General features: G+C 48.0%; 3 protein-coding genes across 14 annotated transcripts in view; 2 read left to right on the top strand and 1 right to left on the bottom strand.

Moving 5' to 3' along the window:
* Positions 1–41: 41 nt before the first annotated feature.
* On the bottom strand, positions 42–26,387 carry LOC132240863 (leucine-rich repeat-containing protein 51). Of its 7 annotated transcripts, XM_059708648.1 has the most exons (11): positions 26,231–26,286; positions 20,620–20,702; positions 19,877–20,014; positions 14,612–14,817; positions 13,588–13,736; positions 5,625–5,633; positions 3,987–4,043; position 3,225; positions 2,858–3,131; positions 1,573–1,769; positions 42–864 (listed from the first exon to the last, which is right to left on the bottom strand). In XM_059708648.1, exons 3-11 carry the CDS (start codon positions 19,956–19,958, stop codon positions 544–546), a joined length of 1,296 nt encoding a protein of 431 aa, XP_059564631.1. In that variant the 5' UTR covers positions 19,959–20,014; positions 20,620–20,702; positions 26,231–26,286; the 3' UTR covers positions 42–543. The 7 variants fall into 7 exon arrangements, with proteins under 7 accessions (XP_059564631.1, XP_059564626.1, XP_059564624.1 ...); XM_059708643.1 differs by lacking the exons at positions 42–864; positions 1,573–1,769; positions 2,858–3,131; ... (1 more) ...; positions 3,987–4,043; positions 5,625–5,633 and adding an exon at positions 13,140–13,367 and having other exon boundaries at positions 20,620–20,682; positions 26,231–26,306; XM_059708641.1 differs by lacking the exons at positions 42–864; positions 1,573–1,769; positions 2,858–3,131; ... (1 more) ...; positions 3,987–4,043; positions 5,625–5,633 and adding an exon at positions 13,140–13,367.
* On the top strand, positions 5,496–11,900 carry LAMTOR1 (late endosomal/lysosomal adaptor, MAPK and MTOR activator 1). The gene is made up of 5 exons (XM_059708651.1): positions 5,496–5,667; positions 10,055–10,200; positions 10,453–10,530; positions 10,854–10,980; positions 11,263–11,900. Exons 1-5 carry the CDS (start codon positions 5,626–5,628, stop codon positions 11,353–11,355), a joined length of 486 nt encoding a protein of 161 aa, XP_059564634.1. The 5' UTR covers positions 5,496–5,625; the 3' UTR covers positions 11,356–11,900.
* Positions 26,388–26,506: 119 nt separating the features above from the next.
* The window catches only part of NUMA1 (nuclear mitotic apparatus protein 1), a 92,894-nt gene continuing 92,588 nt past the window's right edge, over positions 26,507–26,812 (top strand). For 4 of the 6 annotated variants that reach the window (XM_059708576.1, XM_059708588.1, XM_059708575.1 and 1 more), the window contains exon 1: positions 26,507–26,805. The gene's annotated coding sequence lies outside the window, so the exon portion shown is untranslated. Of the gene's footprint in view, positions 26,811–26,812 lie in introns of all 6 variants that reach the window. The other 2 variants (XM_059708577.1, XM_059708589.1) reach the window with 1 other exon arrangement.

The raw sequence follows: 26,812 nt of genomic DNA on the forward strand, positions 1-26,812 counted from the left end.
AACTTTTGGGAGAGGGCATTCAAGGGACTGCGGGCAAACCTACCTGGCCATGTGGGCCAGGGCTAGGGAAGGCCAGGGCCCAGATTGCACCAGCCTTTCCTGCAGGGCTTCTGACTCAGAGTTTACTGTTTCTTTTCATCACGTCCACAATGGCATGGGCTGGGGAGGGCAGGCTTTCTGAGGTCCAGAGCTGGGAAGCCTCTAGAGCTCTCCCAGCCAGTTTTGTTGGTGTTAAGAGAGCAGATTAAGTCTCAGCAGGGCAGGGACTCCCCTGGAGCCACCCAGCAAATCAGTGACAGAGCTGGGGTGGGAGCTCAGGCCTTTGCCTGTCAATTCATGGCTTTTTCTGGAAGAAGGGGGATCAGTGGGACCGAGCGGTCTGACAGAACTTAATGCCTCAGGTGAGTGAGGCAGAGGTAGGAGGAGAGTCTCCCCAACCCCGAGCCCAGCATGTGTCAGGCCACAAGCAGGGAGGGGAAGGGATGTTCGGAGGTCCTTGCCTGGGTGGGGGTGAGGTGGGGCAGCAGTAAGTACCCCTAGACCTCAGCCAGGTCCTGCATAGGTGAGCTGGGCTATGCCGTCCTTAATGGCAGGAAAGTCTGGGAGGCCAGTATGATGGATTCGGCAGCGATAGCGGCCACAGCTCTTGGCGTACTGCAGGAAGCGGGGTGCACCAGGGAAGAGCACATGGTCAGCCAACACAGTGGCACCAGCTGGCAGCAGAGCATGAGCCTCCAGAAGCTGCAGGTCCCGCAGGTAACATCGGGGCCGGTGTGCCAGGAGTACCAAATCTGCCCGACTCAGCTGGTACTGGGTTCGTAGGCGCGGGATCACCTCCTCTGAGCTACCCACGATGAGCTCCACCTGTGGGGGTGGGAGGAGCTGGAGGTGAGGGTGGGACAAACCAGGGTTATCCCCCATCAGACCCCATCAGGATCTGGCTTACTTTATGCCAGGCCCTGGTCTAGATCCCCACCAGTGTTCTTACATTTCCTCTGACCTCAGAACCCCAGAAGTCAGGATCAGTAGTGCGATTTGTTTTTTTCTTTGTTTTTGTTTTGTTAATCCTCACTCAAGGTAATTTTTCCATTGATTTTTTAGAGAGAATGGAAAGGAGGGGGAGAGACAGAGAGAGAAACATTGATGTGAGACACATTGATTGGTTGCCTCCCACATGTGCCCCAACCAGGACTGGGAATCAAGCCTGGGACCCTTTGGTCTGTGGGCCAATGCTCTATCCACTGAGCCAAACCAGCTAGGGCTAGTATTGTGATTTCAATTCAGCCAGTGAAGAAGCTGAGATTCAGAGGGTAAGTGCTTTGCCCAACGTCTCATACCTAACAAGAATCAAGTCCAGATTTGCTGGACTCCAGAGACTTCCCTTTTAACTGCTTCCTTGTTCTCAGCAGTAAATATGTGCAAATGACTTGGAACAAGAGTTCACACAGCTTCCAGGATTACAGTTCCATAAGCGGAGCTGCTGCTTTCCCATAGGTGGGATTCCTCCACAGGGGAGGCCTGGCCAGGAGAAGGCAAAGGGTGGGGACCAGAGTTGGGGAGGTGGGGGCTGACCGTGCGCTCGTCGAAGCCAGCCAAGCGGATGAGCTTTTCAGCCACCACTGCTGTGCGCGGGTCCCGCTCTACAGTGAGAAGGCGACTCCCCGGGGGCAGGGCGCGGGCAATAAGCAGTGTGGAGTATCCGCAGTAGGTACCCAGCTCCAGCACACAAGCAGGGGCCTTCTCTTCCACCAGCCGTATCAGGATCTGACCTAAGGAAAGAGATGGCTATTGCAGCAGACATGGGAGATGGATTGCAGGCCACAGAAAGAGATCTCAAATGCCCACCTGCAGCTCCCAACCAGCTGGAGTCTTATCTCTCTCGGACTAGTCTCAGCTGCCCCAGTGGTCCCCCTTCTCCTCCAGGCTCACCAGTCTTCACACCAGCCACTAGAAATCTTTCTAAAAAAATAAATCTGACACTATCACTCCCTGGTTCCTTGATCCTAAAGCCTTGGGAATTGAACTTGGGATCCTCAGCCTGACATTCAGGACCTTCTTGGAACTGATCCTATCTTACCTTTCCAGTTTCAGCTCTCAGTTATGCCTGCCTGTAGCCTGTACCACAGCCATCCGAAACAACTGTGCCCAGGGTCAGCCATTCTGGCTCACTCCTTCCTGTCACATTTGTATATGTGGCTGGCTTTGCCCTTCCCCAACCCTATCCTCACCTGCCTGGCCAACTCGAAAGCAATCCTTCTCGGCTGTTAAACTTGCTTCCTCCAGGAAAGTCCAGGCAGAAACAATCACAAGGCTTCTGAGAGACCATCTTCCAGTCTCTTGAAGGATCTTTGCTAGAACTTCCAGTTTAATTTCCCCTTATTTGTTCATTGGATATCTTTCTAACCTTGGAACTGGACCACTTTCTTAAATAAGACTGAAAGACTTGTGCTGGGATCTGGGACTCACACAAATCCAGGCAGGGGCTGCGCTGAATGGGATGTGGGGGCCTCCATAGTGGGAGAGAAAGACATTACAAAGTTATGGGTTATGTGCAGAGATGGTTATTCCCCTCTGTATTAATCCCCCTTGAGGCCAGCATCTGTGGCTGATTCACCCATGTGGCCTCTACTTTCTTCTCCCCCAGCACCCAGCACACGCCTGGTACAAAAGAGGTGGCAATAAATTTTTGCTACATGAATTAACTTTGCCCAGCCCCCTCATTTCCAGAGGAGAAAAAAGAGACCCACAGAGAATCAAGAACCTGCCCAATTCACCCACTAAGGCAGTAGCAGGTCCCAGCGCTCCCTTCACCATCTTGAGGTGCTGCTTCCTGGAGCAGAATGCAAGGAACACTGACCTTTGGCAGGCCCCATGTGGCTCAGGTACTCGCAGTGACTGCTCCAGTGGTCCAGGGTGGTGAGGATTTGGCTAGGGTCCCCCGGCAGGGCGTGGGTGAGCACGTAGCTGAAGGCCCGTTCCTCAATCCGCAGCCCTGACAGGTAGTCTCGGAGGCTCCGCAGCAAGACCGTGTGCACCAGAAGTCGGAAATGGTGCCGGTACCGCACCAGCAATGTCACCACCAGTGGCAGGAAGGCCAGTGCAATGGCAGGAGACATGGTCCCTACCTGGTCCTGGTAGGGGTCCTGGGGTGGAGGGAGACAGTGAGGGAAACCCACACCTGACATTTGCCTGTCATTAGTGCAATCCTTAGCAGAAATAATTACCCTTACATTTTACAAACTGTGGCTCATAAAGGCTAAGTCTTTTGTCCAGAGTCACACAGCAGGACTAGGATTTGAATCTGAGTTGGTGATCCCAAGTCCTGTACTTTCAAGGACTCCATGCTAAATTCAGAACCCAACCCCAAAATACCTCTCCCCACTTCTGGCTCCTGGTCCCACCTCCACCTTGCTCCCTCCACCCATTTCTCTTCATCTCTGTTGTCACCATTCTTCAGGACCCCTTTCACCAGTTCCCTTCTGACATATCCTCCCGCCCCTACCCCTGCCTGCTTGGTCTCCTCTGACCCATTACTGTGTAGCAAAAAAGCACAGCTTTACATCAGAAACCCCTTCACTGTCATTGCTTTGCCTCAGTAAAAGGCAATCAAAACACTTACTCCACAGGGTGTTAGGATAAGATGTCCTTCCCCGCCAGGATTTTCCTTTTGTGCTTCCCCAGGGGTGAGAAGAGTCCTTGATTCTATATTTCTTTTTCAGTCCTATCTCCTTTCCCCTGCACTCCCCCCTTCTCTCCCTCAGAATTCCCTTCACATGTGCATACACAGAGCACACACTTTCTCCTCACTCAGCCCTCTTCCCCCCAGCCGGCTATGAGGGATGTTTCCTGTTTTCTTCCATGCCCCTTTGAGGCCACTGGTAGTGGTAGAAACTGAAAGTAGGAATGTATGAATGGGTGTGAATAGGTGAGTGATGGCAAATTTGAACCAGTGTGCTTGGGAACCCACACTCTAGGGCCCTGCTTACCTGGGCTGGAGGCTCCTGCTTGAGGAAGATCGGAGCATAGGACAGGAGGGGGCAGTCCTTGGAGGGTAGGGGTAGAATCCTGAGGCAGGATGGACTTGCTCTCAATTATTGATGCTGAGGCTGCTGGTGTCACCTGAAACCTGCAGTTCAAGTTACTAACCCCAGGGGCAAGCTGGAACTGCCTCCTACCCTTCAGGAGCCCTCAGAACTTATAAAAACTCCACGGTCTTGATTTGAGGGGCAAAAGAGCTATAGGTCTTGGTAGCCTCTCCTACAATCCCTTGGATCAGCACATGGGATATGATGTGAGCCACGTGATAGGGAGGTTGTAATTTATTCATTAATTCCAAATTTGAGTTTTCTCTAAGTAAGTGCTAGGGAGTGGGTCACAGAAAAGAGTCAGATTTTGTTTCTGTTCTCCAAGAACTCCATGTTTTTTGCGGGTGTTTTGTTTTGTTGTTTTTTTTGGGAACTCCATATTTGGTAGAAGAAACTGGTGCAGGGACAGTGAATACAATATAATGCGATCATTAGAACGGGTGCTCCATGAATACAAGGATTCTTGGCTCTTTTGTGAACTGCTACATATTCAGATACAACAGTATGTGACATATTGCAAATATTCAGTAAATATTTGATTCAATACAGGAATGAATTAATGCAGAATAGGGATTAAGCACAGGAGATGTCTAGAGAATGAAGATAGAGAAGGGAATCAGGAGGGTATTGTTGAATCTTGAACACAGTAGGCAGACCTACTGGGGAGACAGTGTGCCTGGATACACATGCAAAGTCCAGGAGGTCAGTCAGGAAAGTGCTATGCCTGGCGAGGCAAACCCCTGCACCACCACCCTCTGGGCCTGGAGTGGCAAGTAGGTGTTAGTTAGAATCTGCAAGATCTTGAATGACAGACTTGGACCTGTTTTCAGGGTCCTAGAGAAGACATGGGATGGTTCTAAAAAAGCAATGATGGTGAGCTTTGTGTGTTAAGATAGTAGGGGTGCCATAAAATGGCAGGGTTGAAGATAAGTGCTTAAGAGCAAAGAGATCAGTAAGGTGGCCTCTATCTCCACTACTAGGATTAAGCTCCATTCCGCTTCCTCTTGTGAAGGTGTACGGTTCCTTCTTCCATTAAGTGTCAGATCCTCAATCCAGGCTGAGAACTACGTTGGTCGTCACACCCGCTGTGTCCCCCAACTTGCCGCTGAGCAACTGGGGCCTACGTGTGGCATTTAGGAGACCACATCATGATGACACTTGGTATGAGCTCGCTCACTGGCCCACAAAGGTAGACTGGAGGCCACTGAGACCCCGTATTGCTTGCAGGGGAGAACGAGCTCAGAGACTGAGAAGAGGCTGAAGTCATGTGATAAGGCCCCCGCCTTTCCTCCCATCACGTGTCTCGCGTCTTGTCACGCAGGGTACGCCTTCCCATTGGTTGGAAATGGTCACGCAGTGGGGGCGGGACCGGAAGCCGGGGTTTCAGGGACGCAGCGGTAGCGAAGGGGCTCTGGGAAGGGATAGTCCTGGAGGCGGGTGGTTGCTTGCTCATTGCAGCCACAGGTCATGTGACCGGAAGGGCCCCTTACGGACGCCGTCCCTCCTCCTGGCGGCCTGAGCGCCCGGCCCGACCCCGGCCATGGGGTGCTGCTACAGCAGCGAGAACGAGGACTCGGACCAGGTGCGGCCGCGGCGGGCGGGGCTCGGGAATGAGGGCTGAAACCCTGGGGCATGGGGTTCAGAAACAAACATGCTGGAGAGAGGGGAGCTGGTCGGCGAGGGTCACTGAGTACGGAGGCCCGGAGGGGACATATTACCGAGGAGCCGCCGGGCTGGCCTCTTCTGTTAAAGCCCCAGTTCTCTGTACAGTCACCGCGTTGGGGCGTGCAGTGGGGTGTGCTGGCAGCCGCCTATCTCACCTGCTCTCCCACCCTTTGACCTCCCCTACTTTCAGACCTTTACAGCTTCAAGGATCCTTGGCCGAGGTCCCTGGGAAGCACTCCCTTCCCCCCTCCCTGTGCTCGCATTAGCGGCTTTGTGAATCCGTTGTAGAGGTGGGGAAGCTGAGGCTCAGAGTTAGTTTGTCCCGAGATAAATCAGGAATCTGTGTATTCTCTCAGTCCCTGGGGTTGGAGAAGGCAGCTCACTGATGGTCTGGGGTCGGAGCAGGCCTCTGGAAGGTGGTGGCATTTGAGTTAGTTAAGAGTTTAATAGGCACAACGAGGACGTCAGGATGTGTGGGAAATTATTTGGGAAGTAACGTCGGGTTTAGCTTGGCCGGATTGGGCCGGCGCGGGGCGGGTGGTGGTATGGGACGGGGAACTCAGTTTTGACAGTTCCAGTGCAGTCCCTACCTGGGCCTGAGGGTTCCTCTAGCTAGAGGGGTTCTTGCCCTGGGAATCTGGCTGTAGGTCACATTCCTTTGCAAGAAGAATTAGCTTGGGGAAACCTTACAGTTTTAAATTCTCCCTCTTCGTGCATTTTCACACCACACTTTTAAAAAAATATATGCTCTTATTGATTTTTTTTTTAGAGAGAGAGAGGAACATTGATTGGCTGCTTCCTGCACGCTCCCTACTGGGGATCGAGCCTGCAACGCGGACATGTGCCCTGACCGGGAATCAAACCAGCGACCTTAGTGCATGGGTCGCTCTATGCTCAACCACTGAGCCACTGGCTGGGCTCACACCACACTAATTCTGGTCCTTCCCACCAGACCTCCCTTCCAAGGATGAAGTCTTAAGCTGTTGGCCCCTCACCTTTTTGATTGCCTCTGTGCCTGGGTTCCACATTTCAACACATACTAGACACAAAGACAGTAGAAAGGTTTCAGCAATTAGCCCACTGTCTGGTTGGGTCGATGGTGACAGAAATGGATTATGTCACTAGTATTTGGGAGAAGGTCTTTCCCCAGTGACTCACATGAACCTCTTTTGGGTTAAGGATTTAGACTTGGGAAAATGTCATTTGTATGAGAGGCATGGGTGGCTAAACAAAATGAACACATAATCACATTTCCTTTGTCTTATGTTAGGCATGCCTCAGCCAGTACCTTTCACTTCGCCCCAGCCTGTTACAGGGACAGTATCCCTGGCTACTGAGGAAAGCTGTGGCTTATGGGAAGTTGTCTCTTAAAACATAATATGGACTCTTTCTGGCAATGAGTCAAGAAGGGTTAATGCCTGCCTTATGAGAAAGGATATACCAGCTTCTAGCTGGAAGAGTTGGGCTTGTTGCTCTCCTCAATCTCCACCTTGCCCTTGATTGGCTCTCATTTCTGTTTCTAACCACCAAAGACGGTGTTTGATCAGTGCTAGGTGATTTGAGGCCTCATATGGCAAAAGTCTAATTACCTGGTCTATAAGCTATAATCATTCACTATCAAAAATATCCCTCTTTGAGCTCTGGGGCTGGCTCCTCTTCCCTTCTCATCACTGCCCCGTTATTATAATAATAAAAAGAAATGCACAACATATTACAGTTTTCAAAGCCCTTTTACAGTTACCTCACTTGACTTTTGCCAGACATTTGTCATAAGGTACCAGTTATGTCTATTAAAAGCCTGCCCTAGCAGATAGCTCAGTTGGTTAGAAGGTCATCCCAATACACCAAGGTTGTGGGTTTGATCCCTGGTCAGGGCACATACAAGAAACCACCAATGAATGCATAAGTAAGTGGATCAAATAAAAGTCTCTCTCCTCTAAAATCAATAAACAAAAGTTAAAGAAAAACAAGGAAAAAGTTCAGAGAGGCTAAGTGACTTAGCAAAGGTTACAAAGCTGAGAAGTGCCATAGCCAAGGTATTTTTTTAAAAATATATTTTATTGACTTTTTTCAGAGAGGAAGGAAGAGGGATAGAGAATTAGAAACATCAATGAGAGAGAAACATCGATCAGCTGCCTCCTGCACACCCCCCACTGGGGACGTGCCCGCAACCAAGGTACATGCCCTTGACCAGAATCGAACCTGGGACCCTTCAGTCCGCAGGCCGACGCTCTATCCACTGAGCCAAACCGGTTACGGCATAGCCAAGGTATTTTGATGCCAAGCCACGTGCTCTATCCATTGGGTCAAGCTGTCCCTTCTAGATGGCTGGTCATGGGCAGACCACATAGGTGTGTCTGTGCTAGGGTAGGCAGTGAAACTGACTCCTGGGTTGACACTGACTCAGGAACAAAATTCGGTGGGAAAAACCTCCCCGTGCTTCCTTTGCCCTTTGTGTGTGAGGCAATGTTATGTGTCCACTCTAGTGGATAGCATGGCTTCTGGGAGGCTAGGTCTCAGGAACCCCGGGGAGAAACTGCCCTGTCCTGCAAGAAGGTCTGTCTGAAGTGGGGCTGCAGGAAGGATGGGCACAGGAGACAAACGCAGGCTTCATGATGGAGCCAGCTTTCCTGAGAGACAGTTTAATCTTTGGCAAGTATGTTGTCTTTCTAGCACTTCAGTACTTAGCCTGTCCTTTAGGAATGGAAGTGTCTAGGAGTTGGGAGGTAATGGGGCAGAAGCTCACAGCTTCTGTCTCATGCTGCTAGGAACTGTAAACACTTGGGCAACCTAGGATTGCACAGGAAGAGTCTTGTGACAAGACTGGGCCTGCTTAGGGTGGGGCGGGCAGGGCAGGAGGAAGTGGCCCTCTGCAAGGAGAGTTGGGCAGAGAAGTTGGGAGCCTGCAGTGGGGAAGTCAGTGGTAGGAACTGAGATAGGCCTGGAGTGGAGCACTCGGGGGTCTAGTGGTCTGGCACTATCAGTTGGTGAGTCAGCATTAGCCAGGATAGGCCCCTTGTCCTTGATTTTGTCCTGAGCGCCTCACTCTTTGTGGCTTGGATAGATCCCCAGCAGGTCTGCTTATCCATTTTGCAGCTGACACAAAGCCAGCAGGGATTTGCAGCTGATGGGCTCAAGGCAGGGTTGTATCCAGAAAGGTTAGAACAAGGAGCTAAACTGGGCTATAAACATTTGTGTGCCTCTTTTCTCAGTGCACACAGCAAATTTTCTAAAAAATTTGAATGTTCGTGCTCTAAAAAGCAAAATTATTCAAATGAATATTAACAACCTAAAGCATCGACGTATTGGTTGCTTCTCAAAAGATGAAAAACATACTTGTATCAATTTCAATTGGAAAATATGTCGTTAATCATCACAAAGAAAAAGAGACTACAGGAAAATTAACAAAGAATAAGAACATAAAATTTCTACCCATAATGCCTGGCAATGCTAGATGAGGTAGTTTCTGGCACAAAGAGACATACCGAATTATACATGACCAGGGAGACTTTGCCCCAGGTCAGTTCTGGGGGTTGTGATCATCAGTGTAGGCTAGTAGTGACGGGGCTGCTGAACGTTAATGAAGCCACACTAATAGAGGTGGCGCCTTAGCAAGGGAGGAACAGCTCCACTGTTCGGTTCAGGTCAGCATCTCCAGGTGCATGAAGTTTGGTTCTGGGAGTCCCATATAAAGAGAGCAGAAGAGGGTGAACACCTGACAGAATAAGGGACCTGCCCTCAAGAAGGAAGCACACTTAGCCTGTGTGACCCAGAGGCTGAGGCTGGAGCTCCTGCCCTGAAATAATATGAGGAATGGGCATTGAGAGCTTGGGTGTGTTTTCTCTTTGAGCTTAGGGCCATGTCTGGCCTCACAGGGCCTCTGTATTCTGGGAACAGACAGCTTTTGCTAGGGAGGGCCTGGTTTGGGGAATCAGGAGGGTCATTGGGCTCCTGGCTTGCATCAATTTCCCCTGTGGGCCCCACTGTTTTCTACCTCTTCTGGCTTCCAGCCTCCAGTATTCTGTCTCCATAAGTTGCTGGACTATTTTCTAAAGCTCCAGGGCTGTGCCTCTGTCCATCTTTTCAGAGCATCTGTGACTGTTTGGGTCCACTTTACCCTGGACCACCGAGCTGAGCTTCCAAGGGCAAGCAGGAACTGAGTCTTATCTGACATATAGTGGGGCACTGGGATATTCCTAAAAAAAAAAAAAAAAAAAAAAAAATTTTTGGTGCTTAAACACTTAAATGTCAGAGTTGGGCTGAGAGGAGAACCGTGCTGATTTCTCCCTGATGATCTCTCCTAGGACCGAGAGGAGCGGAAGCTGCTGCTGGACCCTAGCAGCCCCCCCACCAAAGCCCTCAATGGAGCCGAGCCAAATTACCACAGCCTGCCTTCCGCTCGCACAGATGAGCAGGCCCTGCTCTCCTCCATTCTTGCCAAGACAGCCAGGTGAGCATCACAGAACCAGGCCTGGGGCAGAGCTCCTCTATCTGTGTTAAAGGCTGGGATAGAGAGAGCTGGGCCAGGGCATGGGGGAAGGAACAGGGTCAGTGGGAGAGGCGCCTCTGGGCCCAGCCCTGCTCCAGTAGGCAGTGGGGGCGCTGGTGTCAGATAGTCCTGGAGTTAGCACCTGGAAGGGAATCCTTTTCGTCCCTCTTGGATGTACCTGTCATGTCCTCTCTATTTCTCTTCTCCCCAAAGCAACATCATTGACGTGTCTGCTGCAGACTCCCAGGGCATGGAGCAGCATGAGTACATGGACCGGGCAAGGCAGTACAGGTGAGCACCTGGCCAGCTTGGATTCCTCTCTTCCCCTCCATCCCTGATCCAGCTTTGCAGCCTGGGCCCCAGTCCAGCCTCTTCGTTTGGGTACAGCCCAAGAAACTGACCACAAACCTCTTGGGTGCCTTCACGTCAGCGCTATTTGTCCTGTGACACTCAAGGATGCAGAGGGCGAAGGGAGGTGGGCCTGGAGTGAATTTGTGGTCAGCTGAGGCCTTGTCACCTGCTTCTCTGGTCTGAGGGAGGCTCACCGGGCTGAGCTTGGCAGGGCAGGACAGATGGTAAACTGATTGCCCATCCCACCCCTCCCTATCGGCCAGCACCCGCTTGGCTGTGCTGAGCAGCAGCCTGACCCATTGGAAGAAGCTGCCGCCACTGCCATCTCTCACCAGTCAGCCCCACCAAGTGCTGGCCAGCGAACCCATCCCCTTCTCCGACCTGCAGCAGGTGAGCCACCCTTGCCCCACTCCTGCCTACTCACTCCCACTGCCCAAGTTGTGGCAGAGGGTTCACCCTTTGCCTTATAGGAGGTGGGGAACTGGAGTTAACCTGGTAGCCTGTGGGCCCTGCTCACTCCCACCTTTCTCTTTGGCTTCCTATCCCCCATCATTCCTTCCTCTCTGGCCATCTGATCCTCCTCCCTTTTCTGGATCTCCCTTTTCACCTTTCTGGATCTCCCTTTTCACCTTTCTCTCTCTGTTCCTCTCCTCCCTGGTCCCTCTATCACAGGTCTCCAGAATAGCTGCTTATGCCTACAGTGCACTTTCTCAGATTCGTGTGGATGCAAGAGAGGAGCTGGTGGTACAGTTTGGGATCCCATGAAGACAGTGGTCCTTGGACAGCTCTTCTTCTCCTCTCTTCACCCCGCCTCCCCTGGCCCCAGCCTCACTATGGCTTATACAGTACCCTGACCTGCTACTAATCACAGAGAAGAATGTGGAGGAGGAGGAGGAGAAGAGCAAGGCTACAAGCCTGGACAAGTGAGGATGGAGCAAGAGAGGATTGAACCATTTGGGACTGGCCTTCGAAGCCCTGGCCAGCGGTGGGGTGGAGGTCAAAAGGACAGGGCCTGGTAGGTCTTCACTGTCACTGGGAAGGGGTGGAGGGAACACTGTGAGGGTGATCACTAGGGGGCCTATGAAGGCCCCTTTCCCACTCTTTCTCTTGGCCTCACTCTTTGCCCCTCTCCCTGACTTGGTGCTCACAGGCACCTCACTAGGGTTTGTGACCAGTGTCTGGACGAGATTGAATTTGAATGAATTGAGTTTGTATTTCTAGCACCCTGGGTTTTTACATGTTTGGGGTTTTGGTGTTTTTTTGGGGGGGAGGGGGGCGTGTTATCTCCCTTGATAAAGGAAATGTATTCATCTGTGTGCTGATTTCAGCCCCTCTGTCCTGCCCAGCACCCTACTGCTTACTTCTGGCTACTTAAGTCTATGAGCAGTGAAAACGGATGATGGGGAGGGGGACATCTTTTAGGGGCATTAAGAGGAGTCCAAGATATGAGTTCAAGGTTCCCAGGTCTTATCTGAGACTCGGCCTTGGCTAACCTCATATTGGATAAGATTGCTTGTCATTTCTCCAGTGATAGGAACACAGGCAGCTGTCATTGCTGAGGACCCTGCTGCAGACTCAGTGAAATTACTGAAAAGCCTGGGAAGGGATTGGTGGTGATGGTGCAGACAGATCAGGAGTACCTGACTTGGAGCCAGCAAACCAGTTTTCAAGCAGGAGATTCTTTTTTCTTTTTTTAAAAAAATATATTTTATTGATTTTTTTAGAGAGGAAGGGAGAGGTGTAGAGAGTTAGAAACATCGATGAGAGAGAAACATCGATCAGCTGCCTCCTGCACACCTCCTACTGGGGATGTGCCCACAACCAAGGTACATGCCCTTGACTGGAATCGAGCCTGGGACCTTTCAGTCCAAAGGCCAACGCTCTATCCACTGAGCCAAACCGGTTAGGGCTCTTTTTTCTTTTTTAATCCTCACCCAAGGATATTTTTTCCATTGATTTCCAGAGAGAGTGGGTGGGAGGTTGGGGGAGAGAATGGGAAACATCGAGGTGAGAGACACATCAATTGGTTGCCTCCCGCATGCGCCCCTACCAGGGCTGGGGAACCTGCAACTGAAGTACGTGTCCTTAACCGGGAATCAAACCCATGATCCTTTAGTTTGTGGGCCAACACTCTAATCATTGAGAAAACTGGCTAGGGCAGAAGTTCTTTTTTTTAATCAGATGACATCTTAAGCACAATCCCAACATAAACAACATGAGAGTAACTACTCTGGTTGGATGGAAATGGGGCATTCAGCATTCATGGCCTATCATCTTGACTTTTTATCACCGAGGCCTCTGAGGCATCTCCACAGAACCCTGGTGCTCTGTGAAGCAACTCTAATCCCAGGATATCTGATCTGAAGAGTGAAAAAAGGACCCAGAGTTGAGATCAGTTCCCCAAGGCCATGCAGTGAACCCAGGTCTCCTGTGTCTCAGGCCAACAGGCCTTTCCCTCCCCTGCCTACCTTTCAGTGAAGCAAGACCAGAACCAGTGGCAACTGCCTGAGTTGGGGGGCATTTTTACACAGCACAAGTGACTTCTAATCTGCTGAACAGCTCAAATCCTTTATTGTATTGTCAAACCAACACTGGCTGTCCCCAGGCCTTCAGGATGGCTGCAGTCCTGGGAACCTCAGAGTGCATCCTGCTTGATCCGGACTTTCTTGGGCTTGATGTTCATTCGTTTCCACACTTCAGCTGCTGTGCGGTCTGCTTTGGTGACCCCACTGAAGTCGAACGTGGTGATACGAGGCAAGGTGCACAGCACATACTGCCTGTGGGGAAGACGCGGGCTGGGGGCCAGCCCCCCCACCAGCACCCCATTCCCCCCCACCAGCTGCTGCTGTCTCCCCTGATTGCAGGAACGGAGGGACTTGAGTATCGTTTGGGGGAGACTGAGTTTTCCTGACAGCAGGAAATGCCTAAAGGTCTCTACTTTTCCTTGTCTCCCCTCCTTTCCCTTGGGGAAGCCTAGCTCCAGGGCAGGGCACTTACCTATACCCCTTCTCTTCCTCCATGGGGTTCCCATGGAGTGTGAGGCTCCGGAGCCGAGGGAGGGTGGCCAGCTTATTCACCTCTCCGAGACGCTGGATGCTGTTGCCATGGAGGTAGAGGACACTCAGGTTGAACAAAGTGGTCAGGACCTGTTGGGAAAGAAACCGAAAGCAGGCTAGACAGGTCTCTAGAGCTGTGCTCAGGACTGACTTGAGGGCGAGTAGAGTTTGGGGAACAACTTGCTCTCCACTCCACCACCCCTCATCCCCAGCCGTACTTTCATTCACCTTTGAAGAGGTATAGGGCATCCCACCCAACCAGAGCTGTGATCTTAAAGGCGGGAAGTATGGGCCTGGGTCCTAGCACTGTCACTGACTTGCCAGGTGACTGGACCCACCTGCTTCTGCCTGAGCCTTAGTTGCCCTTTCACTGAAGACCTTTGGTGATTTGAGTCTCAAAACAAGGGACAGGGATACAGAGCATTGTGCTAGGTACATAAGAGAAGCTTTTTAGTGAAATTGAGATCACTACACCTGGGGAACAGTTTCTAAGTTGTGCTCTAGCTCCTTCCCCCCAATGGATCCTGGACAAGACAGGACCAGTTTTATTTATTTCTTAAAACTTGAGTCAGTGCATGGAAAAAGTGCTGTACTTTTACTACCTACCTCTTCCACAGAAGAACTCTGCACAAGGCACAGTGGGTGCCCAATAACAAGAGCTATTTTATTTCAGCTTTCTATGTGCCAGTTGGTTTTCATACACTCTTATTTAATTCTCACAAAATATTTATGATGGTATATTATCCCCATTTTTCAGAAAGGGAAGCTGAGGTTTTGGAGAGGTTAGGGAGGTTGTCCAAAATCTAGGATTTGAACCTACATCTGAGCCAACAGCTGTGTGTTTTAGACACAGTACCATGATGCCTCACAACTTCCTTGATGAAATGTGGGAGGTGGAAAGGCTGGGAGCTGGACAGGGCAGCTTCTGGCCCAACCTGACTGGACTCTCAGGACTGGGAACTCACAGGGTCAATGGAAGGCAGGTCGTTGAAAGACAGGTCAATCCAGGCCAGGTTCTCTGGATGCTGCAGCAGCTGTGCGATTACATGGTTGAAGCCTCTCAGCTCATTGAGGACATTGTTGTTCAGCCACAGGGACTGCGTCAGTGACTTCCCTGACTTCGAGTGCTTTAGTGGTCGCTGCCCTTTCCTTGGCTCCTCGCTCATCAGATCTGTGAGAACAGAGTGAAGTCTGCATATATCATCTTTGCCTTTCTGGTTCTGGGGGATGAGAGCTGAGAGAATAAGCAGCGTGAGCTAATTGGAGGGCCATAGACTGACCAGTGCAACTACTCACTGTCAGCTCAAGACCCCCATCTCTCAGGCCCCAGAAACCAGTAAGCTTGAACTAAGGGCCAAAGACTTCCTATCCCATGCTTCTCATATCTATTTTACTATTGGGTCCCCTGTGTATATGTATTGGGGGGAGGGGGATAAAACCACTCCTCTATTTTATAATGAGGAAACTAAAAACCAGAGCTGTTGATGCAAAATCCAAAATTATCCACTGGTAGAGCTACAGAATTCACTTCAGTGTAACACACCCTGATTTGCTCTCTCCCCCTAATATTAAACAACTACTATGTGCCAGCTACTGGATATACAATGGAGAACAATATGAGAGACAGTCTGCGCCATGCTCTGTGTGAGTAATAGGGCAGGGATGAAGCAGATGTTTATGTCTTAGAGGAGCTCAAACGGGCAAGATGGAAACCAACTGGCAATGTATTGTGATAAATGCTATTTAAGTTGTTGAAGGAGAGGGGGCTCTTAACTTAGTCTGGAGCTCATGAAAGTTTCCCAGGGAAGGTGAAACCTGAGCTGGATCTCAGTGGATTAGGAGAAGGGTGGAAAGGGTGAGAAGAACATGGGCAAAGGCACAGAGGTATGGAACAGCATGGGCACACATGTATGTGCGGCACAGGGGGCAAGAAGGAAAAGGAGACAAGGAACCTAATGCCAGGCTGAAAATTTGGACTTTACTGTAGGTGACGGGAAGCTACTGGAGGTTATGGAGCAAAGGAGATAAATCTTTCATATAAGAAAGATCACTCTGAAGCTTTAGTACAGAGTCTGGATTTTAGGGAGTGGGTGGGACTAGACCAATTTGGCTTTCTCAATCATCCAAGCAAGAGATGAAGGTCAGTCAGAGTGACTTGATGGTTGATGTAACTGATACGGAATTAAGAAAAGGAGAAACATGGTTGGGCAGGTAATGAGTTTAGACTTGACCTTGGTGTTTCTGAGGTTCCTTAAGTATAAAAAGGTGGAGGAGCCAAGTAGGCAGTTGGATATGAAGGTCAGAGACAAAGACTTGAGAATAATTAGCATAGAGAGTGAGAAAGTTAGAGAAATGGATGAGTCCTCAGGGATAGTAAAAGTAGAGAGGAGGCACATGGAGGAAGTGGAGTCCATTTAAGAAGTTACTGAGCCCAGCCCATGTGGCTCAGTAGATTGAGTGTTGTCCTGTGCACCAAGAGGTTGCTGGTTCAATTCCTGGTCTGGGCACATGCCTGGCATGAAAGAGGCAGCCGATTGGTGATTCTCTCTCATCAATGTTTCTCCCCCTCTCCTTTAAGCCTCTCTAAAAATCAATGAAAACATTTTTTAAAACACTATTTTAAAAAAAAAGGTACCAAATAATCAGGAAAGGACAGGAGAGGTTAGTTTTATAAGGGAATCCATATTTATAGGAGCGAGTTTCAGGGAGATGAGGAATGAAAAGTAATTTTGGTAACAAAATTTGAAGTCCCTGGTGACTTTGATGAGGGCTGTTTCAATGAAATGGCAAGGGCCTGGGGACAGAAGCTAGATTAGAGTGAGTTCAAGAGGTAAGGCAATGTAAACAATACCTTCAGAAAGTTTAGGTGAGGAGAATAGAGTGATGTTAGAACCCATCTGTATGGACACCCCTGTAACCGTCCCCTGCCTCCCGTTCTGTTTTATTTTTTGACAAATGAGGTCCAGAGAGAGGATGTGCTTTGCCCAAGCTTACAGACACCAGAATCAGACACCAGCTCTGGCTGAGGTGACCATAGTTTTCCTATGGCCCCTATACCTTTGATTACTTGTCTAAAACTGCCTCTGGCCCTAGCCGGTTTGGCTCAGTGGATAGAGCGTTGGCATGAGGGCCAAAGGGTCCCAGGTTTGATTCCAGTCAAGGCACATACCTTGGTTACAGGCTCCTCTCCAGCCTGGGCCCTGGCTAGGGCTCCTACAGGAGGCAACCAATGGATGTGGTTCTCTCACATCAGTATTTCTCTCTGTCTTTCCCTCTCTCTTCCACTTTCTCTAAAAATCAGTGGAAAAATATCCTCGGGTGAGGATTAAAAAATAAATAAAATTGCCTCTAGGGAAGGAAATATTTAGTATTTGTTGAATTGGGCAAGTTTGTCTTCACCCTCCCCTCAGCTCTTTTTGGGCAAACTTCCTCTCTTCCACCCCAGCCAACATTAACTTCCTCTCCTCAGCTGCATGTCAGGCAGCATCCACCAGATGGCTCTCTGTCTTAATCCTAGAGTGAGCAGAACTCCCAGGTGGAGTGTGAGATTGGAGGAAGGTGGCAGAAATGTACTGGAGCACCCCAGTTTGTGAAAAAACTCCTAATCCTGCCTCCCAACCTCACATCTCCTGACTGCAAGCCCTGGAATGAAATTACAAAGATGTCAAAATAAGCCTACATATGGCCTAGCCAGCGTGGCTAAGTGGTTGAGCTTTGACCCATAAAACAAGAGGTCACTAGTTCAATCCCAGTCAGGGCACATGTCCCTGTTGCAGGCTCAATCCTCAATAGGGAGTGTGCAGGAGGCAGCTGATTGATGTTTCTCATCAATGTTTCTATCTCTATCCCTCTCCCTCTCTCTCTAAATTTAATAAAAACATATTTTTTAAAAGCCCACATAGCCTGGATGGCGTGGCTCAGGGGTTGAGCATTGACCTATGAACCAGGAGACTGCCAGTTCAATTCCTGGTCAAGGCACATGCCCAGTTGTGGGCTCAATCCCCAGTAGGGGACATGCAGGAGGCAGCTGATCAATGATTCTCATCACTGGTGTTTCTATCTCCCTCTCCCCTCTCTGAAATCAATAAAAACATTTAAAGAAATAAAAAGCCCACATATGGACTAGCATCCAATGATGCATCCAGTGTGATAAGGCAGCAGCTTAGGGAATGCCATCAAGTCTGGGCTGACCCCAAGCTCAGAGGAGCCACTGGTGGAATGGCATTGCCTAAAATTTGAGGCTGCCTGGGGCTGCTGTTATCAAGGGTAAAGCAAGGTGTCTAGACCACAACAGTTACTGCTCCCCTCAGTCTCCATCAGGGTACTGTATCACCTGAGGATCAGCCTTTCAGGTTAGGCAAAGGCAGGTCTGGAAACTGGACCACAAATATCAACACTCAGAGAACTGGAGGTTGTCTAGCTACAGGAAAATCTGGAGAGAAAGTGATTCTGTCTTCACCTCTCTGAAGAGTTGCAATGCAACTTTTCCACGTGGCCCCAGAAGTCAGGAGTTAGTTCGATATGAAGAACTTCCTTGTGTCATTTCTCATCCCATAATGGAAGGGATGGGTAGGTGCATGTGGTAAGGGACTCCCTAAACACTAGGTGAGCAGCAGTTATAGGACTATGGGTTGGAGGCAGTACAGATAGGATGCCTTCTAAAGTCACTACCATTTCAGATTCTATGATCTATCAATTGATTAATTACCAAATAGCATACCAGGTACCCCTAAACTCTATCCTGTCCTCTAACCCCAATTTTAAGTAAGCGTTCCATAGTTCTGGGAAACCTGAGGGGACTGGCCTTTTGGGGCTTAGATGTGCCTCTCTCTTTCCCTTTCTAATATTCATCAAGGAGCACTATTCCTGGCATATATGTATACACACATATACATACATACATACATATATACACACACATATACATACATACACACATATACATACAGACAGACAGACAGATATATGCGCTTAATAAAATAGGTGCTTAACAAATATTTAACTGTTGAATGAAGAACAGGGGATCTGTTCTAATTATGTTTTGTGCTGTGGAGTTATCCTTGGTTGTAGTAGCTTATCTCTACCCTCATTCTGAGGACTCCATAAAGGGCAAACTGTATCTCCCTGCTCAGAGCTGGGAATTCCCAGGGTACGTGGGAGCCACACTTCCCTTCCTCCTCTGTCACCATGGCTATATTGCATGTAGCCATCACTGTAGCTAAAACCCTTGTGAAACCTGGACTACATCAAGCAGAAGTGATAATCATGCATATAAAATAAAGATCACGATAGGTGGGTGTGTGCTCACTGAAGAACAAATATGAGTTACTATTGTGGCTGATGCCAACCCCTGCAGTACGCTAAATCCAAACCCAAGTAGTATCCAGTACCCTGGATAACTGTTTGCGTTTCCTGAACTTAAAAGTGGCCACCAGTTGCCTAAGAAAGAGGACCAACGCTAGATAATGGGTGTAGGATATATTGATGCCAACCTGTGTTCTGTGAGGGCAGATATACTGGAGCATTTATGAGACCAGATAACAAAAGCAAAGGACAGCAGAACTTCTCTAGGAAGAAGCATATTCCCTTGAAAATATATTACTTGAGAGCCCTGCTGTGTCCCCTTCTGAGAGGTACTAGCTGCCCATTTACAAAGACATTGAATGGGAACTAGCGTGGGCAGTGCTGGAACCTGCAATAAGTGTGGGTGATGATGGAATAAACTTGGATATGACTGGAATGAATATAAAATGTCAGTAAGTATTATACTGGAAACATGCCAGTTTGTTAATAACAAGACCCCCCATGTTTTACCAGTGATCAGAATAGGCTTGTGTCCTGACTGAGGAGATAGGACTCTGCTGCAGGCTGTTTTCCTTCCATTAGTTTCTTCCTCTCCAGGTAAAAACAGAATAAAACTATTGGCTGACACACTGGCTTTCCAGCTTTCTTCCACCTGACTTTCTTCTTGTAGCCTGTCTTTTGAAGATGATCAATTACCCTGAGAGAGCCCTCTGGTTCCTTTCAGAGGTTCTGCTAATTTTTTTTAAAGGCCAAACACTTCCACTCCCACCTCCCTCTCTTCTACTCCTCCCAGAAAGGACAACAACCAAATCTATAAGTATATGGGAAGAATCTCTTCAGGCTTTTAAGTAGAAGACTGATTTCTCCCTAGGAATCACACCCAGCTGCTGCCATGGGGAGTGGAGTGCTGTTCTCTGTGGGCTGACCTTGAATCACCTGGATGTTTCGGAAGGAGTAGTCAAGAGGGGGCTCTTGCACCGAAGTGTTCATGTAGTCCTGTGTGCTCATAGCTCAGGCCATAATTTGTCCGGTGTAAGCATGGGCCCTGGAAGTCCGGGTTCAGCCTGGGAGGACAGAGAAGGGCTGGTGTTCCAGGTACAAGGGGCATAGGCCCTCAGGTTTCCCCATTGCCCTCCACCCCTGCGTTCTACTTTCTATACTCCAGGCTTTCCTGGCTGCATTTATATTTTAAGATACTAATACGATCTTTGCAGTTGTAGGGCACTTCCTAATTCTCAGAACACCTTCACATCACTTAGAGCTCATTGATTGTTATAACACCCATTTCTACTTTCCAGACGAAGAAACGGAGACCCAGAGTGAAAGCACTTGCCCAAAATTAAGCCAGTGAGTCAGTTGTGGACTATAATCATAGTCTCCTGAATCCTACTCTGAAGCCCTTTCTGCTACTCCATAGTAGTTACCATGGAGACGGTCTTGATACCTACCCTCTAGTGACATCAACTGGGTTATTCTATTGCTTAACAAACCCCTTAGGGCATGGTGTCTGATAGCTTTTTGCAGTCTGACCCAGCTCAGGATTTGCTACTTTCTCTGTCAGCCCCATTGCCTTTTTGTCCAAAGACCCTACTTTCAGCCACATCCGGAATGTAGGTATATGTATGTAAAACACACACATAACACCAGGATCTATCTCACTCTCACTCACCTGTCACTGATGCCTGAAACGCCACCATTAGGGATTCATTCCTTTGGGTTTAGGGATTATTCCCTGTTAAAATGGAAATACCCCTTGAGAGGGGTGAACACAATGTTATCAGTAGTTTACAAGTGTGGTGTAAATTGTCTTATCAGATCCTTCCCAATTTGCTAGCTCAAGTAAAGCTGAGAACTTTTCAACAGGCTGAGCAGAGTCATAAGAACACTACTCACCTGATCAGAACAGCTGAAAATACAGAAGGGTTTTGTATGTGACACAAATAAGACAAATGGACTGACAAGGACAAGTATATTTCCAGTGAACCTCCCCTTTCTCACACTATCCAATGCCATCACCTCCTTTGCATTTATTTTTCACCTGCTTTCCAAAGGGATTTTAGATAGTTTACAAATAGCACATTCCAAACAGGATGATTTGTAGAAAAGAAATGACCAGCCTGGCCAAAGAAATGTCCAGGTGGCTCAGTGGATTGAGCATTGTCCCATGCACCAAAAGGTCACCGGTTTGATTCCCAATCAGGGCACATTCCTGGTTACGAACTCAATCCCCAGTACGGGGTGTGCACAAGGCAGCTGATTGATGTTTCTCTTTCATGGATGTTTCTCTCTCTCTCACTCTCCTTTCCTCTCTCTAAAAAAATCAATCAAAAATATTTTTTAAAAAGAACTGTCCCACAGAAATATAATGAATTTCACAAATGCAAGCCATATATATAATTTTTTCACATAGGTAATATAAACTTTTCTAATAGCCATAATAAAAAGAAAGTCAAAAGAAACAGGGAAAGTTAAATTTAATCATATATTGTATTTAACGCAATATATGCAAAATATCATTCAATGTATAATTAATATTAAAAATTGAAGTATTTTACACTTTATAGCACATCCCAATTTGGACAAACTGTCGAGTATTCAATAGCCACATGTGACTAAAGACTTACCATACTGGACAGTGTGGATGTAGAAAATATAAACACGGAAGAGGAAGATTAGAAACCAGATTAAAGGGAGACAGAGATGTACCAAAGAATTAGGAAAGTAGGCCTATATTTAGCTTTGAAATTCCTGGCAAACAAAGCCAAAAGGGAAACATGAGGATATGTGGTTCTCATCATCTGATTCAAAGAAACAAATAGTTTGTGTGCAGAAACAATTAAATTCACAAATGTTCTTAATATGGAATTTCTTTTAAAAACTATGGAGTTAGCCTGGCTGGTGTGGGTCAGTGGTTGAGTGTCCACCTCTGAACCCACAGGCCACGGTTTAATTCCCGGGAACAGCACATGCCTGGATTGTAGACTCCATCCCCAGTGGGAGGCATGTAGGAGGCAACCAATCAGTGATTTTCTTTCATCATTGATGTTTCTCTCTCTCCCTTCCTCTCTGAAATAAATAAAAATATATTTTATAAAGAAAAAACAAAAACTATGGAGTTGATAGTTTGTAATTCAATTTAAGCTTAATACATACAGTTTAAGTAAAACTTTTTGTATGAATTAACATATGCATAGATAGAGTTTAACAAGTTTAGAGCAGCAATTTTCAACCTTTTTCATCTCATGGCACACATAAACTAATTACTAGTTCTGCGGCACACCAAAAAATATATTTTTTTCCAATCTGACAACAAAACAAAACAAATATAGTTTTGATTCATTCACATCAGATGGCTATTGTGTTGGCTACTGTCATTTTTTTACTTGACAATCTAAGGGAAAAGAGGTCAGTGTCCTTGACTAAATAGTCAGATATTGCATGTTTTTAAAATTTTTGCAGCACACCAGTTGAAAATCTCTGGTTTAGAGAAATGAAAAGTGAATGGCTTTCTCTTAAAAAGCAGCAGTTTCAACTGAGCTTTGGGGAAGTATAGGCTTGAGTCACTTACAACTGAACTCTGTCTAATATGGAACTAGCCAGGTGGGCATGGGGTGTTGATTAGGGAGATCTGGATCTTTTAGATATCAAATCTACAGTGAGACAACCAAGAACACATTGTTCTTTTGTAGAAATAGAGGAACCCTACTTGTGTTCTCATGTAGACAGCAGTCCATTCCACTTGGGAATCTACAACAGGTTTGATGCCTTTGAGCAAGATTGGACACTTTTCTCAAAGACAGACCTGGGTTGGGACCCCAGAGTTCTGCACTACTGAACATGAATTTTAGCTTAAAATATTTACGGGCAGATTTTTATCATTAGATTACCTCTGTGCAGTTCCTAAGAACTTCTGATTTAGTTAGTACTGGCTCCTGAGGCATATTTCTGGGTGAGTTAGTATTAAAAACGGAGCCCTAAGTATTCGGATAAATTTGCCAGTTGGAAAGGGTTATTAACCTCCATTTAAACAGTAGTCCAGGCTGTGAGCTAGTATCACAGAACCTGGCTTATTACAACAGGTACTCAGGAAATATCTGTGAGATGAATGAATGAGAAACTGCCAAATACAGGATCTCTGTTTTAGGAGTGTTGATACTAAGCTGCTTATTCTAACAATTGGCTTTGAGGTTCAGCTGTTTCAGTCCACACCTCATTCACAGTAAGGTATTCAATTCAATTCTGCAAACATTTGTTGAGTGCCTGCTGCCCTGTGCCTGACCAGAAGACATGAAGCCAAGATACAAATAATAGAACCCTGTCTGTCATGAGCACAGAAAGACCTGCTGGGTCTCTATTGATTGTGGCAAAATGGTCTGCATCCAGTTCTAAGAAACAGTTGCCCACTTAGTGACTATTCTCCTGTTTCAATACTCAGCTCTAGGGAATCCTCTTTGGTGAACACTCTTTCCCGGTAAAATTGATTGATTCCCTTGATGATTCCTATGTATGGTCTCCCCTGCTCCATCCCTTTTGCCCTATTACTTTTAGTTCTGTTTGGAATACAGTTTCTTCCTCCTTTTGCCTGGCTAATTCATGACCCAGCTCAGTTTTCATGTGTTCTAAGGTGCCTAATCTTATGCCCAAATCTTGGATGTGGAACTTCTCTTCAGAGCGCCCAAAATACCCCATACTTGCTGCCATGGTAGCACACATATCACTAAGATGATCTGCTTACTATTTGTATGTAAACTCCACAGTGACCTCCAGGGCAGGAACCATGTTTTTCTCATAATGGTATTCCTACCTGGTGGCAAGTAGTAGGTGCTTAACATATACATTAAAAATTGCTACAGAGCAATACTATAAAGGAAAGGAACATGAGGTTACTATAACTGAGGAATCTGACCTGCTGAGCAGTCAGGGAAGACATTTTTATCTTTAACAATTATTTTAATTATTTTTTTTTATTTTAAGGGAAGACATTTTAAAAGAAGTGATTGAGAGATGAAATTGAGGATAAGCACTAATTAACAGGGAGATGGGTGGGGGTGGGGGGCAGAAATAACAGGTTCTATGGCGAGAGGTTAGTTGGAAATTTTGAAGACCTTAAAAAGGCCATATTGCCCTAGCCTGTTTGGCTCAGTGGCTGGAGCGTCGGCCTGCGGACTGAAAGGTCCCGGGTTCGATTCCGGTTAAGGGCATGTACCTTGGTTGCAGGCACATTCCCAGTGGGAGGTGTGCAGGAGGCAGCTGATCGAAGTTTCTCTCTCATCGATGTTTCTAACTCTATCCCTCTCTCTTCCTCTCTGTAAAAAATCAATAAAATATGTTTAAAAAAAACCACAGAAATTTATATATAAAAAAAGGCCATATTACCCAGCCGGCATGGCTCAGTGATTGAGTGTCCACCTATGAGCCAGGAGGTCACGGTTTGATTCCCGGTCAGGGCATATGCCTGGCTTGTGGGCTCTATCCCCAGTGTGGGGAGTGCAGGAGGCAGCCAATCAATAATTCTCATCATTGATGTTTCTCTCTCCCTCTCCCTTCCTCTCTGAAATCAATTAAAAAATATTTTTAAAAAGGCCATATAACTGGAGGGGATAAAAGGTATGGTTAAGCAGGCTGGAGGGGGTCAATGGGAGGGGGACATTTGTAATACTTTCAACAATAAAGAGTTTTTTAAAAGTTATGGTTAGACTGGAGGCTAGAGAGGTGGACAGGAGTCAGGCTGAAATGTTGCTTGATGCTAAGAGTAATAAGATGCCACATAATAACTTTTTAAATGAATGTGGGATGGGGAAGATGAACAATATCAAATTTCTACTTTTAAAGGATTACTCTGGTTGCAGTATGCAAAATGTCTGGGAGGGTAGGCAGGAAGGATGTGATGAGACGTTGACAAGACTTTATGATGAATGGGAAATGTAAGAGGTATTCAGGCTAAATCTTGGTTCTTGGCTTCTGTAACGGTGGATAGAGGGTGAGAACCCTGGAAGAAATTGAGGCTTGGAGTACATAGAGATTATGAGTTCAGTTGCAGACACGTTGAGTTTAGGTTGTCTTTGACATATCCTGAAGGAGATGTTGAAGAGGCAATTCGTTATACAGACCTGGAGCTTACAGATGAGAGCTGGGCTGGAGATAAATAGCTGTGTAATACAGATGGTAAATGAAGTTGTGGATGATCATCCCCAACAAGGGAATATAGAGTGAGGTAGGAAGTGGACCTAGGACCAAGCCTGGAGGTACTTTAAGATAGCAAGTGGACAATCAGGGCCAGGTAGAAGCCAGCCAGAAACCAGCTAATCATGGCAGCATCAGACATGGGTGCTGTGTAGCCAGACTGTTTCCTGTTCCTGTTTGATTTCCATTGTCTTCCATCTCTCTAGTTCCCTTTCCCATTTAAACTTGAAAGGAAGGATCTGAAACTCATTCAGGCTGAAGTGCAAATAATCCAATGTAGGCCAGACAGGTTTCTTTTCCCTGGGGCAGTTCCCACTTGTTGGAACAAGTCCTTTAACTAGAGAGGCTGTAGGCTCAAGTTAGAGACTTGGCTGGGGGTTGGTGAACTGGAGTCTAGTCCTAGCTGTCACTGACTTGGTGTGTGGCCTTGGGCAAGTCACTGCGCCTCTTTGGGTTTCAGTTTTCCAATCTGTGAAATGGGGATAAAAATCCTTGATTCACAAAGCTCCAAAGAGACACTGGATATGAAAGCGCTGGGTAAGTTACTAAATGCAATAGATCGGCCATGAAGACTGTAAAAGGAATGAAGCTCTAACTGTAGAGCTTTGAGAAACAGATCATAGAGGAGGTGTAGGGGGAAGCGGGAACTTGGGGACAGGAGCCCTGAGTGTGCGGAAAGATCCTGCTCAGACGAGACGGAGGCTCTCCCCTGGGGTCTTCCTGCTCGGAAGGACAGGGGCAGTGCAAGCCCATCAAGTTGCTTACATCTCCAGTATTAGGGCCTGTGACTTACTCTGTTACTCCCGTGTCTGGAAGACCCTGGGTCTCAGTTCATCAGGAAAACCAACCTCATGTCAGGGTGTCCGTATCTTCCAGGGTACCAGGGAGGCCCGAGTTCGTGATGGGGAGGTTCTTAAGCACCCCGGAACCCGTCTACCCCATATGGGTGTTGTGTCATGTTCACTGTGATAGAAAGTTTTTTTTGTTTTTGTTTGGGGAGAGAGGTGTCTCAGGTCCCGGAGAAAGGAAGTGCCCCTCCCCTCTCCACAGAGCTCTTGTTCCCTAGAATGGGTTTCCCATTTTCCCGCCCGACTCACCCGCAGTTGCTGCCCCTCCAGCCTCGGCGTCCCACCACTACCTCAGGGTTACCCAGCGCAACTCCATGGTAACTACCTAAGCCACCACACCGCGGCCTGGCGCCGAAAGCGCTGCCGCAATGCCTACCGGGAGATGTAGTTTGTTAGGGGCGGGGCTCCAAGGCCGCGAATATGTTGGGATTTGTAGTCTTTGCCCTCAAGTCGGGGCTCGGGGCCTGTAGTGGTGACACCCCTTCTTTTTTCCCAGTGGCCCTCGCACTTCCTTTTCCCGGGTCCTCAAGCGTGCCCGGCGAGCACACCAGCTCCCGGAGCCTATCAGAGCTCCGGGCGAGGGGGCGGAGCCAGCGTTTAAACTAACTGTGCGCTCACAGGGCTGGCGCGGGCCCGCGTCGAACTCGATCCGGAGGAAGCGGAGGCCGGCGGGAGCGCGCGGCCCGGTAACCGGCGCGGGCCGCGGCTGGCGTTCAGCCTCGGGGCCCCCAGGAATGCCCAGGTCTGGAGGGGTTGCTGGAGAGGCGGGTGCGAGCAGAGGGCCCCTTTCGTAACGGAGTCTGGTGGAGGAGAATCGATCCGGGGTAAGGT

This window comes from Myotis daubentonii, chromosome 9, assembly GCF_963259705.1.
Source record: "Myotis daubentonii chromosome 9, mMyoDau2.1, whole genome shotgun sequence".
Lineage (NCBI taxonomy): Eukaryota > Metazoa > Chordata > Mammalia > Chiroptera > Vespertilionidae > Myotis > Myotis daubentonii.